Source organism: Episyrphus balteatus, chromosome 1, assembly GCF_945859705.1.
Source record: "Episyrphus balteatus chromosome 1, idEpiBalt1.1, whole genome shotgun sequence".
Lineage (NCBI taxonomy): Eukaryota > Metazoa > Arthropoda > Insecta > Diptera > Syrphidae > Episyrphus > Episyrphus balteatus.
In genome coordinates, this window is record NC_079134.1 from 101336968 (window position 1) to 101355397 (window position 18430).

The 18430-nt window shown below is 30.2% G+C and overlaps 1 protein-coding gene across 3 annotated transcripts in view; it reads left to right on the plus strand.

The window, feature by feature from the left end:
• Positions 1-18430, plus strand: part of LOC129916433 (UNC93-like protein) — a 45296-nt gene that overhangs the window by 24470 nt on the left and 2396 nt on the right. For all 3 annotated transcript variants that reach the window (XM_055996396.1, XM_055996414.1, XM_055996405.1), the window contains exons 2-6: positions 301-749; positions 11123-11415; positions 11556-11793; positions 16052-16211; positions 16282-16549. In XM_055996396.1, the coding sequence (XP_055852371.1) occupies positions 439-749; positions 11123-11415; positions 11556-11793; positions 16052-16211; positions 16282-16549 (1270 nt within the window). In that variant the 5' untranslated portion in view covers positions 301-438. The remainder of the gene's footprint in view (positions 1-300; positions 750-11122; positions 11416-11555; positions 11794-16051; positions 16212-16281; positions 16550-18430) is intronic.

Genomic DNA, 18430 nt, shown 5'->3' on the forward strand with positions numbered 1-18430 from the left:
GTAAAAAGTAGTTTATTAGATATAATGAAGGTGAGTACAAATAAGACGTAGTCTTTTATAGTAGGTAGGTACATTAAGAAACGAAAGGAAGAACATAAATGTAGGTTATTAATGCAGGTCTTATGGGTTCTGGAATTGTAATATTAGACATAACTGGATATGCACACCTTGCACACCCTGACGAGACGCCATCGCCACTTACATACCTTACCTATATTAAAATTATAATTAATTTTTGTATGTTTTGACGGTATTTATTTTTAAAACATAATATTCGTTTTCTCTTAATTTTTATTCCAGAACCACTTAAATGACTTTGCAGCTTCGGACGACATCATCTTCATCTTTATAAAACTTTAGTGTGTTCATTATTTCAACGGTGCGACAAAGGGATTAGTGGCTTTATTTCACACATTTAGAGTTCTTGTGACGAATAAAATGACCACCACCAATACATCCGTGGAGTTGGAGTCAGCATCATCAAACCACAATCCCAATGATTTAAACACGTCATCGAGTACCCAAAAAGCAGCTATAGCAGAACGTTATGATAAAAGTGAAAATTTTCGCATTACAAAAAATGTAGTCATTATTGGACTGGCTTTCATGGTACACTTCACTGCATTCCATGGGACATCGAACCTACAAAGTTCAGTCAATTCAGATGCCGCATTAGGAACAACGACCTTGGCGGTCATTTATGGTTCGCTTATATTGTCCAATATATTTTTACCAGTAACCGTTATTAGGTGAGTGTTTCGTATGCACACGAGTGGCATACCTATCATTTACGTTCATCATTATTAAGGTGTTATTTATCAAGTAACCACACTAATTTATCTATGACCAGGCACGTCGCACACTGGGGATTTTGCGAAAAAAAGTCCAAAATTTAAAGTTCCTCGGAGAATATTTCAATAGTATTTCTAAATTCTAAAATAAAATCTGAATCAAAATCAGAAAGAATCACTAAAATCGGACTTGTAGTTTACATTTTAGAGCTTTGTAAAGGGACAAGTTGTTGAAAGTATAAAAAACGAAGTGAAAATACCCTCAAATTAAAGCTGTGTAATTTTTTTTAGCTTGAGCCGACTCATACACTTTTATTTTTCCGTAAAGAAGCCATCGTCTATTGTTAATCGAAGAAATTATTAATTTTAAAGATATTAATTATCTTATATAATTATTTAGAGAAAAGAGAAAAAAATGGCTTGATTTTTTCATATTTTTGTATACATTATTTTAGCTACACTTGCCTACAGTTAGAGACTATTTCCTTATGAAATTCCCTTTCGATGAAGGCCAAATTTGGGTGCCACCAGGTGCCACTGCGTTTTTTATTGGCAATTGAAAACTTCATTTGGTCGCAAAAATCATTTTCTTAAAAATTACTTAAAATAACAAAAAATATTAAAAATCAATGGTAACACTTACAGTTATAAATGATACTTTTTTTAAAAGCCAAATTATTAGGCTTAATTTGAGCTTTTAAATTCTTTAAGTTCTTTAAGTGAATTGTTTTTGAAATAATCGATTTCAAAGTCAAAATTTTGAAAAAAAAATTAAAAAAAACATATCCAATACTATTTTTGACAAGGCTGGGGATTTGAATTCAATTTGAATGATGAAGAACACTGCCTTAATTAATTCCTTACCAAACACTGAAATTCATATGTTTCTATGCCTTCTAGTTTTCGAGAAAATTGCAAAGTAAAAAATCTTGTTTTTTTGGCTGCAAGCTTGAAATTCGTATCCGAAAAGACAAATAGAGAAAATAAAATTAATTCGTTACACATTTTTTTACAAATCTACTACAATAAAATTACATTTGATTTTTGGAACTTGGCTCAGAAAAATTAATTTTCGTTATATGTAACTGAAATGTATGTACATAATATATTGAAAACTATTCAAATTAAAAACGAGTGAAAAGGGATTATGCGTCATATTATTATACATTTTATTAATAATGGGAATTTTAAGCATTTCATGCGAAGATCTAAGCAGAAATCTAATGGAATGTCTCAAGATTTAAATTGAAATTATTATTGAAAAATACAGATCATCTAACCCCTTAATTGAGGAAAAAATGGCTCTCTTAAAAGAATAAACTTTTGAAAAATTTGTATAAAAAATGAAAAAAGTGTTTTTTTTTAAATAATTTTTAACTATAATTTGGGTTTTTTATTTTGCGTGGACGTGGACCTCGACAACAGTACCTACTTTGAGTTATTCTTTTCCATTTAATGTATTTAAAATCGATGAGGTGGTTCCAATAATACAAAAAAATTTAAAAAAAAAAATGCTATAAGTACAAGTAAATTGAGAATCGGAATTCTTTATTACTCTCAAAAATTTTTTTAAAAGGGCGTGGCAGTGGGCGGAAATGAATAATAATAATTTCTTACGACGAAAACTGTCATCCCTGAAAATTTCATCCAAATCTATTCAGTGGTTCAGTTTTTATTTAATTTTTTCCGCACTCCCATACAAATTTCCCCAGTGTGCGTCGTGCCCCCCCAAATGATTTTCACTATACAAATTTTAATAATGTTCTACGTAATTTTCTTTTTATAAAAAGGACTAAAAATTAAATTTAGAAGAAGGTTCCTTTAGAATCTTCTTTTAATAGGTGTGTTTTTTTTATTACGACTGGGCTTAACTGGACAACAAAAAATGCAGTCGGGACTAAGCAATTTACATGTTAAATACAACAACAACAACGTGCCAAATTTCAATTTTTAAAAATTTATTTTAATACCTAATTGTTTGAAAACCAAAATTGATTGCAGTTGGCGCTCCTGAAGCCTTTTAGGAGAGAAAGAATTTCACAGCTGATAGAAATAAGAAAATCAGGAAAACTGGTATCATTTTGGCAGAACAAAGCTTTATTTGCCCTGAATTCATTTTTACCATTTAAAAAAGTGTCGAAAAAAAGAGAGATTTGGTTCAATTAATAAAGGCAGTTTTAAAATTAATATAAATAAAATTTAAAACAATTAGGTTAAGTGAAGTTTAGGTGAAATAGATTAATAAGTAAGGTATTTAAACAGCTTTAAGCTTCTTGCACATGAGAGCAAACAACGAATGAGCGCATGAATGAACAAATGAAAATAAATGTATTTCTTAGGCTAGGCGCACACATGCGATTTTAGTCGCACGATTATTCAGTCGCAAAAATGGATCACACGGATTTCAATGTCGGTAAACACACATGCTTCAAAAAAATAGCCGCGATTAAAAAGTTGAAAATTGTCCCATTTTTTTGGCGACACGATTGTCGCAAATTAAAATGGAACAAATGGACCAGTATTAGGGTGGGTCAAAAAAATTGAAATTCTTTTTTTTTAATTGGTACTCCGAAAAATCGATTGCTAGACCCCTCTAGAATATACACACCAAATATGAGCTCTTTATATTAATGGGAAGGTCCTCCGCTTTGCAATTTTCCATTTTTACATCAAGCTTCTACTAAAAAAAAATAATTTTTTTATTAATTGACTTTTTAGCAAATTTCTTTTCATATTCTTGTAGGAAATTGAACGCTCTACAAAAAAGGCCTTATACACTTTTTTCGTTTATCTAACCGTTGAATAGATATTTGAGGTCCAAAAATCGAGAAAATCTTTAAAAATTCGTTTTTTGTTCTTAATTTTGTAACAAATTGAAAAATTATAATGATTAAACGCGCAAGACATATTCTTGTTGGAAATTGATTGCTCCAGAAAAAAGGTCTTATTAACTTTTTTCATTAATATAACCATTCTAAAGATATTCGAGGTCAAAGTTAAAAAAAAATATAAAAACATTTTATATTTTTAAAAAATTTCTAATTCATTGAAACTTCATTATTTTCAAATTAGCAAGATATATTCTTGTAGGGGCTTAAACGTTCTACAAGAAATTCCTTGGAATGAAATTGATTGCTTTAACCGTTTAGAAGATATTCGTATCCAAATCGCAATGCATACGGGTCATAAGAAAACTATTGAAATCAGTGAGCATTGGTTTGGATACGAATATCTTTTAAACGGTTAAAGCAATCAATTTGATTCCAAGGAATTTTTTGTAGAACATTTAAGCCCCTACAAGAATATATCTTGTTAATTTGAAAATAATGAAGTTTCAGTGAATTAGAAATTTTTTAAAAATATAAAATGTTTTTATATTTTTTTTTAACTTTGACCTCGAATATCTTTAGAATGGTTAGATTAATGAAAAAAGTTAATAAGACCTTTTTTGTGGAGCAATCAATTTCCAACAAGAATATGTCTTGCGCGTTTAATCATTATAATTTTTCAATTTGTTACAAAATTAAGAACAAAAAACGAATTTTTAAAGATTTTCTCGATTTTTGGACCTCAAATATCTATTCAACGGTTAAATAAACGAAAAAAGTGTATAAGGCCTTTTTTGTAGAGCGTTCAATTTCCTACAAGAATATGAAAAGAAATTTGCTAAAAAGTCAATTAATAAAAAAATAATTTTTTTTTAGTAGAAGCTTGATGTAAAAATGGAAAATTGCAAAGCGGAGGACCTTCCCATTAATATAAAGAGCTCATATTTGGTGTGTATATTCTAGAGGGGTCTAGCAATCGATTTTTCGGAGTACCAAATCAAAAAAAAAATTTTCGATTTTTTTGACCCACCCTAACCAGTATAGTTATGCACACACTTGCGATTAAATCAGAAACGACTAAAAAGTAGCAGTCGCAAAGAGGCCAAATCATGCGCACACACACATGAGCTTTCAACCACTCGATTTTTTAGACGCAAGAAATGAAACACATTATTTTAAATGAGAGCGCACAGACTTGCGATTTTATAATCGCAAAGTTTAAAAAAATGGATCCGGTTCTATTTTTCGCGATTTTTTTTTGCTGCACATAAGGATATATTATACAGAATAAAATGCACCTGCCCGCAAGTGTGACACTTGGAACAATTATTTTAAGTACAATAATGGATATTACTAGAAACTTTTGTATAGAGGCTCTTTTTTATAAACGATTGGAAATTTAAATTGACAATTCCATAAAATTCATAAAAATTTAAGAGAACACCCTCAGAAATTTACCCAGTACTATAGAATGAGTAGACAATGCTTTGGTGAAATAATGGTACTCGTGGGGCATAAAATAAGATACAAACAAACACATTGCAGAGAATCTATTTCTATTTCTAATCTGGTAAACAAGCTGTCAAACCTTTACCAAATTTTGAGACATTTATCACTTTACCACTTTTACCAGAGCTTACACCGTTTCATGAATTCACCTTATCATAAAATCCGATCGTAGATACCATTTGTGTGAAATGTTTCATTACGAAAGGATTTCGTGATTGTTTTCTTTGCGGTCATTTGACCATTATATTTGAACAGTGAGTATCTCCTGGCTCTTTTGATCTTGAGATGATGCATTTTTTTTTATCGATAAACGGTCAACTTTTTTTCGACCAAACATAATGTTTTTTCTTGCATTTTAGTCGCAAGTGTGTGCACGGTAATTTTATGTTGCAACTGCGATTTTTTAGTAGCAACGACTGAAAATCGCATGTGTGCGCCTAGCCTTAAGAAGGTAAAAGCTGAAACACAATCACGCTTTGCCAGACGCGTCATCGCGTTACGTTGAGAAATCCTCAAAGCGCGCTTCTGTCACTTTGACTTTGAACAGCTGATTGTAACATAAAATCTGCTGTCAAATAAAAAAAAACACAGTCACTCACAAAATTATTGGGTCAAGTCTTTATCTTGATTTAATTGTGGTAAAATGAAAAAGGATATTAATGTGTTTAAAAAATGCATAGAAATTTGTTTATTCTTTAATCCTATAGTTATAAAAACAAAACCAATCAAAATATATTGTTTTTAACAATAAAACTCAGTCTGAAACATCATTATTTTTTTTTGTTTTTAATACGTAAATTGTTTTGATTTAAAATATCTAGATGTCATTTTTGTGTGCAAAATCTATATAGAGAAATTAAAAAACACACATAGTTTTGCAATAATTTATTTTTTTTCACATTTGGCGCAATAATTATGTGGGTGACTGTAACTATGTCTCTTAAATGTCAGAAAGCGAGCAAAAGTTCAGTCTGGTTGAACTTTTGCTCGCTTTCTTACGTTTCCTTACGTTTGTCAAAAAAGCGTACGTAAGAAAAGCGTCATTGTGGGAGGTTACACAGATTTCGTATGTTTGAACTTTTGGCAGTTGTCAAAATCGACGGCAAAGCGTGATTGTGTTTCTGCTTTAATTGTTTTAACAAAAACTGTATTAAACAGTAGGAAGGTAACACATGTTTATTTTTTTTTTCAAAAAAATTTTTCAAAAAAAAATAAATTTTTATTTCTTAAATAAGTAAAACATGAGAAAAATTTTAATTCGTAACAACATATATTTGTTTTTTCATATTTTTCTTATCAGAAATTAAAATGTAATTTTATTTTGGAAAAAATTAAGCATTAGTTTATAATACTGTTTATTAGACTGATTCAAAAAAATTTTTTTTTTTTGTTCAAAGCATTGTTGAAAATATTGTTGGAAATGACGAACAAAAAATACTGTAAAAGTTTCAGCCCTTAATGTAAACATAAAGTACCGCCGCATCGTAAATTTCTATTTCCCATACACTGAACCAAAAAGGTACATAAAATTAATGAATTTGTACATTAAATTAATGTAAAAATTCATGGCAAATGAGCCAATGTACAAATTCATTAAATTTAAGAATCTTTTTATGAACAAATTCATAAGCCAATGAATCTTTCTTAAAATTTAAGAATAAGTTCTTAAATTTTAAGAATTCTGTTCATAAACGAATTCGAAAATTTTTGAACATGTTTAAGAAAAGTTTCTTAGATTTCAAGAAAAATTTCTTAGATTTTAAGAAAAGTTTCTTAGATTTTAAGAAAAGTTTCTTAGATTTTTAGAAAAGTTTCTTAGATTTTAAGAAAAGTTTCTTAGATTTTAAGAAAAGTTTCTTACATTTAAAGATTATTTCTAAAATTTTATGATTTTTTCATAAATTTCGTAAAAATTTAAATGAAATTTTGCTTAAATTTTATGAAAAAAATCATAAAAACTATGAATTTTTCTTAAAGTTTTTTGATTGTTTTCATAAAATATAAAACACTTTTCATTAAAATTTATGCAGTTATTTATATAAATGCATAGAATACATTACCATTTCCATTCCAAGCCTTCAATTTGTTCCTAAAAAATTGTATTCCAAACAAACAAACAGCAAAAGAAAACAACCCAAAATCTAAAACAAAAAAATGAAAATTGTTTTTAAAAATAAAATAAATTATTAAGTTTAAACGTTATAAAAATGTTTTATTGAACACTATAAACTAAATTTTTAATTCAATTTTACATCTTTTAATGGATGCATCATCTGGAAAGATAGAAAAAAGTTTGTATTAGTAAAATGAATATGTAGTATTTGGTTTAAAAAATCGAAATAGCTAGAAGGTTAAATTATCTAATTCTTACCTTATTGTAACCGGCAGCATTAGACTCTGGAGCTGAAAAAAAAAACAATACAAAATTGAATAAGTTGGGGAAAGATAAAAATATAAAGAATTTAGGTACCTATGAGAAATGTTGATAATATTAAGTTGAAACAAAATTTAAATATTTAGAGAAATAAAATAAAATGAAACACTTACTAAATTCAATGTTTTGTTTTATATTAGTTTGCAATGACAATTTCAAGTGTACAGGATTTGTTGAGAATCGCCTTTAATATGGTTTTTATTTTGTGTTGATTTTTCCCCCTTTGCCGGTCCAAAGTTGAAGATTACGTACGTGCCTCCATATTTCACAAAAATATTAAATTACGATTTTCAATTTTAAAATATGCACCTTTAACAAAAAAAACAAATATATTTAATAAATAAAAGAAAGCAATTTTTAACATTATATGTTTTTATACTTATCTGAGTATATGGGAAAGAGGCAACAGGAACCAACAATATTTTACACTTTTGAAATGTACTTATACTCTTTAAAATTGTCTACGTGGTTAAAATGCTTAACACTATAAACAAAATTGTCTTTTATTCACAAACTTTTATAACTTGTTTCGGCAACGACCGTCCACTTTGAATATCAGATTTTAAATTAAATCCTCAAAGAAATCTTTCTAAGGCATAGATTCAGAACAACAGTTATTATTTTCTAGATTGATGAAAAAGTACATAGACTTTAAGAAAATATACTTAAACACTCAAAACGTAAGAATTTTTTCATTAATTTTATGTATATTTCATAATATTTAATGAATTAATTCTTAAATTTTGGAAAAATATGAATTTCGAACATAAAAAGTATGAACAGATTCTTAAATTTTAAGAATAAGTTCTTAATACCGAATACAGGATAACGGTAAAATATTCCTTGTTTTTCGATTAATGAAAAAATACATTAATTTTAAGAAAAAATACTTAAAAACACAAAATTTATGAACTTCTTACAAATGTAATTTTGAAAATAGATTTTTTTTCAATTTTAGAAGGGAAAAAGTCAATTTTAAAAATTATTTCAACTCAAAATACAACTGAATGGAAAATAATAGTGAATTTCATTCAAAAAAGTATGTCCAGATTCTATGATTCAGCAAAATATTCTTTCAAATTGGAGCTAGAAGTTTATGAATTTATTCATAAATTTTCGTATTCGTTCTTAAAAAAAATTCATAAAAATATTTTCCATAGGAAAATTTTAATGAAAACTGATTCTTAAATTTTATGAATCTTTCTTAAAACTAAAATTTTTTTTTAAGAATTTGTGCTTAAATTTAATGAATTTTTCTTAAAAATGTATGAATTTTGGTTTATGAACGAGATTCATAGTTTTTAAGAATAATACTTTTTTCAGTGTACGATTTGTATGGGAAAGATTGTGTATTTGTGTTTAGAATTTTTTATCTTTTTAATGGTTCATCCAAAAGACTTGACAAAATCAGTTTCTTTTATAAAATTGTCCGTTCTACAAAAAAGCTCTTAATAATTTTTTTGATTTACCCCCGCGTTTCGAAGTTTTTCAACTTTAAAACATAAAAAATAATTTTTTCTCAGTTCCGATTTTTTGACGAAATTATTAGGTGTTTCAAAAATTTGGCAAAATTTTCGAATATTTGTATTCTATGTTGTGTTTTGGTTTCACAGATCCATTTATATAACTCTCAACCCCCTAATACTATCATATTAGATTTCTTCAATAAATTGGAATTATTCATTTTTTCAACTAAAAATTATTTTAATTAATTTTTCGCGTCCGTTTTTTTTTAAATTTTATAAATGCAATTTTGTAGAGCGTTCAATTTTATACAAGAAAATGAAATATTGTATTTATTTAAATAAATATTTAAAATATTGTATTCTATGGTTCTAGCCTTTTTGATGAACCATTAAAAAGATAAAAAATTCTAAACACAAATACACAATCATTCCCATACAAATCGTATGGGAAATAGAAATTTGCGATGGGGCGGTACTTAATGTTTACAAGGGCTGAAACTTTTATAGTATTTTTTTTTCGTCATTTCCAACAATATTTTCAACAATGCTTTGAACAAAAAATAAATTTTTTTTTGAATCAGTCTACTGTTTATAATACACCACCACCACCACCCACCGCTTAAAAAAAAACATATATGGTTTGAAAGGGCAACAATAAACCATCCCCAGAAGTTGCTATGACGATTCTTATTCTTATGGTAGATGGGAAATCATCTCAGGTTATTTTTCGATGCCAAATCTAATGGAACTGAAACCAAGACAATCTGACTTCCCTAAAATAGTTTTGCATTACAAAACACTTTATAATTTGAAATTGAGAATCGTGATAGCAACAACCGGGATGGTTTATGAGAAAACAAATGTTGGTTTTCTAAGGTTTTTATTAGACAAAGCATTTAGTATGTAGGCAGTTTTTATCTTATAACAAAATTGTTCAACAGATTTTGAACCAAGCCTCCTCCTGGCTACGAGCCTGGCTTCGACCACCTCTGATATACTAGCCTGAATAATTTTATATTAAGTGGTCAGGCGCCTCTCTAGGTGCTGGAAAACAGAAAAAATAAATTTAAAAAAAAAATAAAATTCGTTTAAAAAAAAAAAAATAATATAAAATCTGAAATCCAATTGCCCCCCAAAACAAGTATGGAGTCTTGATTGATATATTAAGATGCATTTTTAGAAAAAAAATTTCAAAATCGTTAGAGTCGTTTTTTTAAAAAAACTAATGTTTTATAAATAATTTTTTGGAAAAAAAGTCTAAAAATAAAATTGGTATGCCATTTTTAGAAATCACTGATCAACATCTAAAATTTGATTTTTTCAAAAAAAGAAAAATTCAAAATTTTTTTTAAAAATCCAAAAATTATTTTTTTCAAAATTTTATTTTTGGCTTATATTTAAATTAATTAGTGGTTTGGGAGATAATCGGATTTGAAAAAAACGGTTCTATGGTTCTATTTCATTAGAAGATAGACCTTGTCTTAAAACTAACACTTGAATTTTTTAAACAGAATCGTTGGAGCCGTTTTTGAGAAAATTCAACTTTACCAAAATCGGTATATGACAAGTATCGTTATTGACATTAATCGGTCCATCCGTTTAGGCTGTATACAGACAGACATACAGACTGACAGACAGACAGACGGACTTCCGGGACCCACTTTTTTGGCATTCTCTACCATCGTAATGGCATGGAAAAATGTTATCTCAACTTTTTTTTGTACGAATGCATAACTTAATATATAGTACATATATCGCAAGTAAAAATCGTAAAACTAAGTTTAAATATGAAACAAATGAAATTGATAACGATGCTTCTGCTTTCTTTTGGCGAGTTTTGCAGATAGAGCCTTGCAATTTGGAACGTATGTAAATCTTGACCTTACGAACTCGAATATCGACTTAATTCAAAATCGCCATTTAAGTTGTGATATTTCTCAACGTGCGATATGATATAAGACAGGTATTTAAGTATAATTAAACAAAAGCAAAAATTCATTATGATGTGACTGGCATAATTTAAAGCTCTATAAACTTGTTATCATGATGAGTAATGATGTTGTTTTTAAGATATGTAAAATTTGTTTCTTTCAGATGGTTTGGATGTAAATGGACAATAGCTCTATCTTTCATCGCATACATGCCATATATAGCTGCTCAGTTTTACCCGCGTTTTTACACATTTATCCCAGCTGCATTAGGAGTTGGGTTCGGGGGTGGACCTTTATGGTGTGCGAAGTGTACTTATCTCTCCATTGTTGCAGAGGCAATGACCCGCGTTGTTGGAAATGACAGCGTACAAGACGTTAATGTTGTCCGTTTCTTTGGATTATTTTTTGTGTTTTACCAGATGGCACAAGTTTGGGGTAATCTCATTTCATCGTCGGGTAAGAACCGTGGACATACCTAAATATACATATGTACATTACATTACATACATATTTTTATATTTATTAACAAAAGAAGTAGGAATTTTTCTGAAATGCATACGGTTACTTTGAATAAATTGTTTGTTTTGTTCTTACAGTTTTGTCCTTTACGGCGGCAGGAGAATCCAATAATATTGTATCAAACTTTACTGCTGCCAGTAAAAGTAGAGTAGCTGAACTTTGTGGAGCAAATTTTTGTCCAGGAGTTGATGCTAACATTAATCCAAATTTAATTCCACCAGAATCGGAGAAAATACAAATGTTATCCGCCATATTTTTGTGCTGTATGGTTATAGCTTGTTTATTGATTATTTTTGGAGTCGATTCATTAAAGAGGTAATTAGGTATCAATATAAAACTTTTGAATATGGGTTGTAACTGTTCTAACGTCAGTGAACTTTTACTTCATTCAGGACCTAGGTCTTTTTGAACATGAAAACAGTAATAATCATATTTTTTCTTCATATTACTCGCCAAATCTAGATTTACCCGAGTAAAAATGGAATCCCGCCGCACCACCGCTGCATCACGTCCGCAGCACTTTTTGACCGCCGCACCTACGCTGCAGCACGTCCGCACTATGATCAAAAATTTCTAAACCGCCGCACCACCGCTGCAGCACGTCCGCACCGTTTCATTTTGAAAAAATGAAAAATATGAAAAAAAAATCGCTGTACCAACGCCGCCGCACCACGAGTGCAGCACGTCTGCACTATTTCATTTTGAATGTAAACAATTCTATTCTCTTACTTATATACAAATTTTTAAGTCGTCTTCAATGTTATTTTGCCTTAAGTAACAAATTGCCAGTTCATGCAAACATGACTTGGTGGTCGAGTGGGTTAAGCGTTGGACTTCTAATTGAAAGTGCTTGGGTTCGAATATCCTCTTCGTCGGTAGTTTTTTTTTATTTTTCAAAATTCCAAAATTATGTATCATGGTGCGGCGAATTTTTCATACAAAATGAAATAGTGCGGACGTGCTGCAGTCGTGGTGCGGCGGTGAGTGCGGCGAAAATTCCTGCAAACGGCGGTGGTGCAGCGGTGGTGCGGCGCTCAAGATTTTTTTCTTTAAAAATTTAATTTCTATTTTTACTCGGGTAGGAGCAAAACAAATTTTTTTTCGTCGTCAATTTTCGTGTTTTAGAACGAAAGGGTTTAAAAATAAAAAACCAAGACTTTGTACGATCAAGAATTTCAAAAATAATGTTTTTTTCCCACTTTCACTTTGACATCGATTTTAGTCAAATGGTTGTACCTACCAGAACAAGTATACAGACTATAACTATTTATAAATTCAACGATGTATATTTTATGAAGTTGAATTGAATGAAAAAAAAATAAAAATTAAATTAAATTTGTTGCTCTTTATAATTTGCGAGTGAGATGGCAATGATATCACCGCAGAACTGTCCAAAACCTATCAATAATACATTGTTTTTTGATATAAATCAAAAATGTGCAGAGTAGTCCAGTCATCATAAACATTTGGAAAAGGAAATGAACCGAGAAAGCTAAATTTGATATGACGTAGGGGGGGCTTAGAAAAGTTTGACTTGAAAATTTGGACCAAGATTTCCTATGAGCGTGTTTCGCCATTTGGATAAAATTGATTTTTTGACAATAACTCGGCTATCCGACTAGATTCTTGCCTTTGGAACATGCACATCCCATATAAAACTGCGTGTTTACTTTTTTATTCGGATGAAATATGGACTTGCCGTTTAAGCGAAAAGAAAAAAATATTTTCCCAAAATTGATAAGATATTAGTCTAAACTAAACTAAACTGCATTTTAAACCCCAGACGGGCAGAGCTATTCACAGAACGTTATTCCAATAACCAAACGATTTGATCCTTTTTATTTTGTGGATAACAGGAAAACACCATAGATGGAAAGGAGCTTGAAAACGTTTTAATTCTTCGTGTTTGAAATAGACTTTTGAGGGTCAAAGCTTCCATATTTATGCAATATGGGGTTCTTCCAATTAGTATCGAGTGTCACGTTATTCCTGAATGAAAAAAATTTAGTATTGGACATTGGACCGGGCTGGTAATTCTATACAAAAAGTCTTTTGGAGCTCAAATGGGGCCTAACGTTAAATAATGACAAAGTTATAAGATATAAACACATATAATACATGGATGGATAAACTTAATTTAAAATTTATGTTGTCCTTGGGGTGATAGGAAAGTTTATTGGAGTGGTTGACGATGCTTCCGACAGATTTCTTCGCCGATTGCAGTAGATACTTATCCTCGTAGAGTCGCTTGTTGCTATAGTATTTCTGCCGCTGTCGATCAAAAATAAGTCCGGTGCATATCCTCAGTATTCTTCTCTCGCACACTTGCAGTTTCTAGTTAATGCATACACATTTACATAATAAACATAATAGTCCAGTAATTTTAGGTTTTATCTGCGGAAAAATTCCTACTGGGCTGAATTTTGGTATACAGCTTAAGACGGCTTTGTTATGAAGATGTGAAAAATCGAAAATGATATTGTGTCCGAGTTAAGAGTTATAGGGGTCAAAAGGTGACGAAAAGTTTTTCGCAAATATCTCGCGACCTATTGATGGGAGGTCATCAAAGGTTATATAAAAATTGATGGTCGTGAAACTATCTAAAACATATGCCCAGCACATTTTTCTGTAAGATGAACCGTTTCGCGAGTAGAGCGCAGAGAAGGTGACTAGATTGCACTCACATACGAAAAAATACATATTTTTTTGCTTGATTTTTGAGTTTTTTATCGAAGTAGCTTAAATTTTTTTAGTTTTATTAACTTATCTTATTACGTAAATACGAATTAACTAAAAAAAAATAAAAATGTACACCTTGGGATAAAAAATATTATGCAAAAGGGGGAACCACGTTTTTTGGAAATGTTGTATGTTTCCCTTTTTTGTACAATAAGTGCACATTGTTGAGAACACACTTTTTTAACACGGTTCAAAACTAAAATTGACGGGCATTAGTTTGTTGTTTTTTGTTACAAATATTAATGAATGTTTGGTTTGTTTTGAAACAATTTTTTTTATTTTTCAGTAGTTATATTTTCTTTCATTAGCTTGTGTAAATTTCTTATTATTTTTATGTATACATATAATGTAAACAAAAAAAATTTAAAGACATATTTTGTAGATAGCCCAGGGAAATTAGTAATTTAAATCGCATTTTTCGCGGGACAAAATTTTTTTCATGGAATGTGTTCGGGTGGTTGTCCTTATCATAAAAGTCAATTTGTTGGCATAATTGGAGGTTGGGAACAGCCGCCATCTTGGAAAAGAGATTGGTATCGTTTTTATTGAATAGCTCCATTGTTATTCATTTTAACAAAAAATGACAAAGGTAAGAACTATTAACAATAAAATTATCTAAGAAATGATATACAAAACAATTCCGTGAGTTGATTAAATAAAATTTTATAGTTGGTCAAAGTGCGGGTTTGTATCGCAAGGTTGGGACAAAATGACATTTTTTCATATATCTGACGAACTTTTGATTTGTTTGGATAATTCTTCAAGAATGAATTGTAGTACTTATATTTACCTATAAAATGAGCCCACAATCGTTATTGTCACCATCGTATTGTAGAAGTAATCTAATTTCGAAACTCTCCATGTACTAGTCAAAAGTAAGAAAAAAGCTGTTTTTTGCTAGTAGGCCGAGAAAATTTTGGGAGGAGAGGTATAACCAAAATATAAGTACGCAGTTTTGCATACGCGTGTTAATGTCGATTTCAAAGGTCTGACAACTCTAATTTTGTGCTTTATACGATTTTTGGGGGGTTTTCCAGTTAATGTGAATGGGCTAAATTTATACTATTTGAAATTATAAATATACAAGCTGATGCTCTATTATTTTTCCTAAATCTGGACACCTCAATCTCGGCTATGGGGTTAATAGAACTCACGATATAAGCTTTTTTAACTAACCATATCAGGCTTTTCAATTCAAATAAACAAACAAAAATCTAAACAAAAAAAGCTTCTAAAACATAAAACATAATCGTATAAACGGCTTATATATAGTTCTATTGGTCACATCCTCAAGATTGGGGTGTTCAGATTTCAGATTTGGGGTGTTCACATCTTCATTACAACACCTTTTTTAAGCTGTGTACTAAAATTCAGCTCACTAGAAATTTTTCCGCAGATAAAACCTAAAATTACTGGAATGAAAATTTAAGTTTTCGGTAAAGAAGGAAAGTCCATATTTCCGTAGCGGAAAACGCGCGCCGTTTGGTCGAAAACTTCAAGTTAAGTTTTTCTAAGCACCTCCTTTGTTTAGCTTTCTCGGCTCATTTGCATTTCTGAGCCGTTTTTATTCCGACGAAATGACGTGAATATAATACATAGGTACTTCACAATTTATTTTGAAGCTATTGAAATTTTCGGGACATTTAATAGCTAGTCGCTCCGGACCTCGGCGTCGGGATACCGCTGTTGATAACCCTATTATAGGCACATATCGTCGTCTGTACTACACCAGTCACCTAGGACCTATGCACTTAAGAGACTTTGGCGTAGCACTGGAGATATTTTACTAAATTAAACATTTAGAATAATTAAAATCTTTGTTCTATTTTCAAAGATATGGAATGGATCGGCAAGAAGCAGGCAAAGGGCTTTCAGGCTGCAAACTTTTGTCAGTAACAATTAAATTACTTTCAGAGCATTATCAGATATTATTGTTGCCAATTACAATGTTTATTGGTTTGGAAGAAGCATTTGTTGCTGTTGATTTCACCGCAGTAAGTTATTGAAATTTAAAAAAATAGGTAATGCAGAACTTCTTTAAATTTTTTTTAATGAATATTCCAGTCTTTTGTCGCTTGTGGTTGGGGTATATCTCGAATTGGTTTTGCAATGATTTGTTTTGGAATAGCAAACGCCATAGCGGCAGGAGTTGCTGGAGCTTTGGCCAAATTGGTGGGACGACTTTCAATTATGTTAACAGTATTCACAATTCATGTATGTCTATTGATATGGATGCTTCAATGGCAAGCTGTTGAAGGGGACTATGTTACTTACTGTGCAATGGCTGCTATTTGGGGTATTTGTGATGGCATTTGGTTGGTAAATGTTAATGGTAAGTATTGAAAGGAATTGCAATGGTTTAAGCAATATGACAAATGAGACCTAATTTCAGAACAATAAACTAAATGTAATTTTTATATACGTTTTGAATGCAGATTTTTTTCATATCCAAAGTCTCCAGTTTCTTTCATTTAAATTTTGTAGAAATTCCAACATACCTATGATATTTCATACACACCCATCCTAAGAGAAAGGGAAAAACCTTGAATGATGTCTCGGGAAACAAAAAATATGTCAACCTTTTCTTATTGCAAAAATTAATATCTAAATAGAATTTGTTTAAAGAAAAAAATATGTCGGCGCACCACCGCCGCACGGTTGTCCAAAATGACTTATCTCGTTGCAAAAATCATAACTTTTGAACGGATTGAGTTAGCGGTACAATTTTTTTTTTTATTTGAAGGACATTTCTAGGGCTGTTATACCAACGAATTTCAATAAAATTATTTCACAGGGTGTTTCGGAATCATCGGCCAAAAACAGATTTTCTTTAAAAAAAAAGTTTAAATTAAAATTGGTATGCCATTTTGTAGAAATCACTAATCAACATTTAAAAACAAAATTTCAAAAAAATACAATGTCCCGTTTTCGAAAATTTTATTTTTCAAAAAAAAATTTCAAATTTTTTTTAAAAATCCAAAAATTATTTTTTTTTAAATTTTATTTTTGGCTTATATTTGAGTTATATAAGTGCTTCTTCACAAAAAGTTTCGTTGAAATCGAATAAGCCGTTTTGGAGAATATCGGATTTGAAAAAAAACGGTTTTATGGCAGGTACCGTAAAAAATCCATTCGGTTCCATGCATTAAGCCGAATAGGGTATGTGTACCAATCAATTGTTGATTCAAAATAAAAATATTTAGCTGCGCATGCTTGCGCACTGCCGAGATTTTGTACTTTGAAAAAAAATGAAGGCAGAAGGAACAGATTTTCTTTAAAAAAAATGTTTAAATTAAAATTGGTATGCCATTTTGTAGAAATCACTAATCCACATCTAAAAACAAAATTTCAAAAAAATACAATGTCCCGTTTTCGAAAATTTTATTTTTCAAAAAAAAATTTCAAAATTTTTTTAAAAATCCAAAAATTATTTTTTTTGAAATTTTATTTTTGGCTTATATTTGAGTTATATAAGTGCTTCTTCAAAAAAAGTTTCGTTGAAATCGAATAAGCCGTTTCGGAGAATATCGGATTTAAAAAAAACCGTTCTATGGCAGGTACCGTTAATAATGATTTTCCAAAAAAAATTTTTTCATTAGAAGATAGACCTTGTTTTCAAACTTACATTTGAATTTTTTAAACAAAATCGTTGGAGCCGTTTTTGAGCAATTACAGCTTTACTGAAATTGGTGTATGACAAGTACCGTTATTTTTGGCCCAAAAAAATTAATTCCAAAAACACCTCTGGAGGGTCTCCAAAAAATGCTACATACCAAATTTAAAGTCAATCGGTCCATCCGTTTAGGATGTAGATCCTTATACAGACAGACAGACAGACGGACTTCCGGGACCAACTTTTTTGGCATTCTCTATAATCGTAATATCATGGAAAAGTGTAATCTGAACTTTTTTTAGATGTGAATTAGTGATTTCTACAAAATGGCATACCAATTTTAATTTAAATATTTTTTTTTTAAGAAAATCGGTTTTCGGCCGATGATTCCTAAACACCCTGTAAAACAATTTTCTTGAAATTCATTGGTGTAACAGCCCTGGAAATTTCCTTCAAATTAAAAAAAAAACTGTACCGCTACCTCAATCCGTTCAAAAGTTATGATTTTTGCAACGAGATAAGTCATTTTGGACAACAGTGCGCCGCACCACGACTGCACCATGTTCGCACTATTTCATTTTGAATGAAAAATTCGGTGGA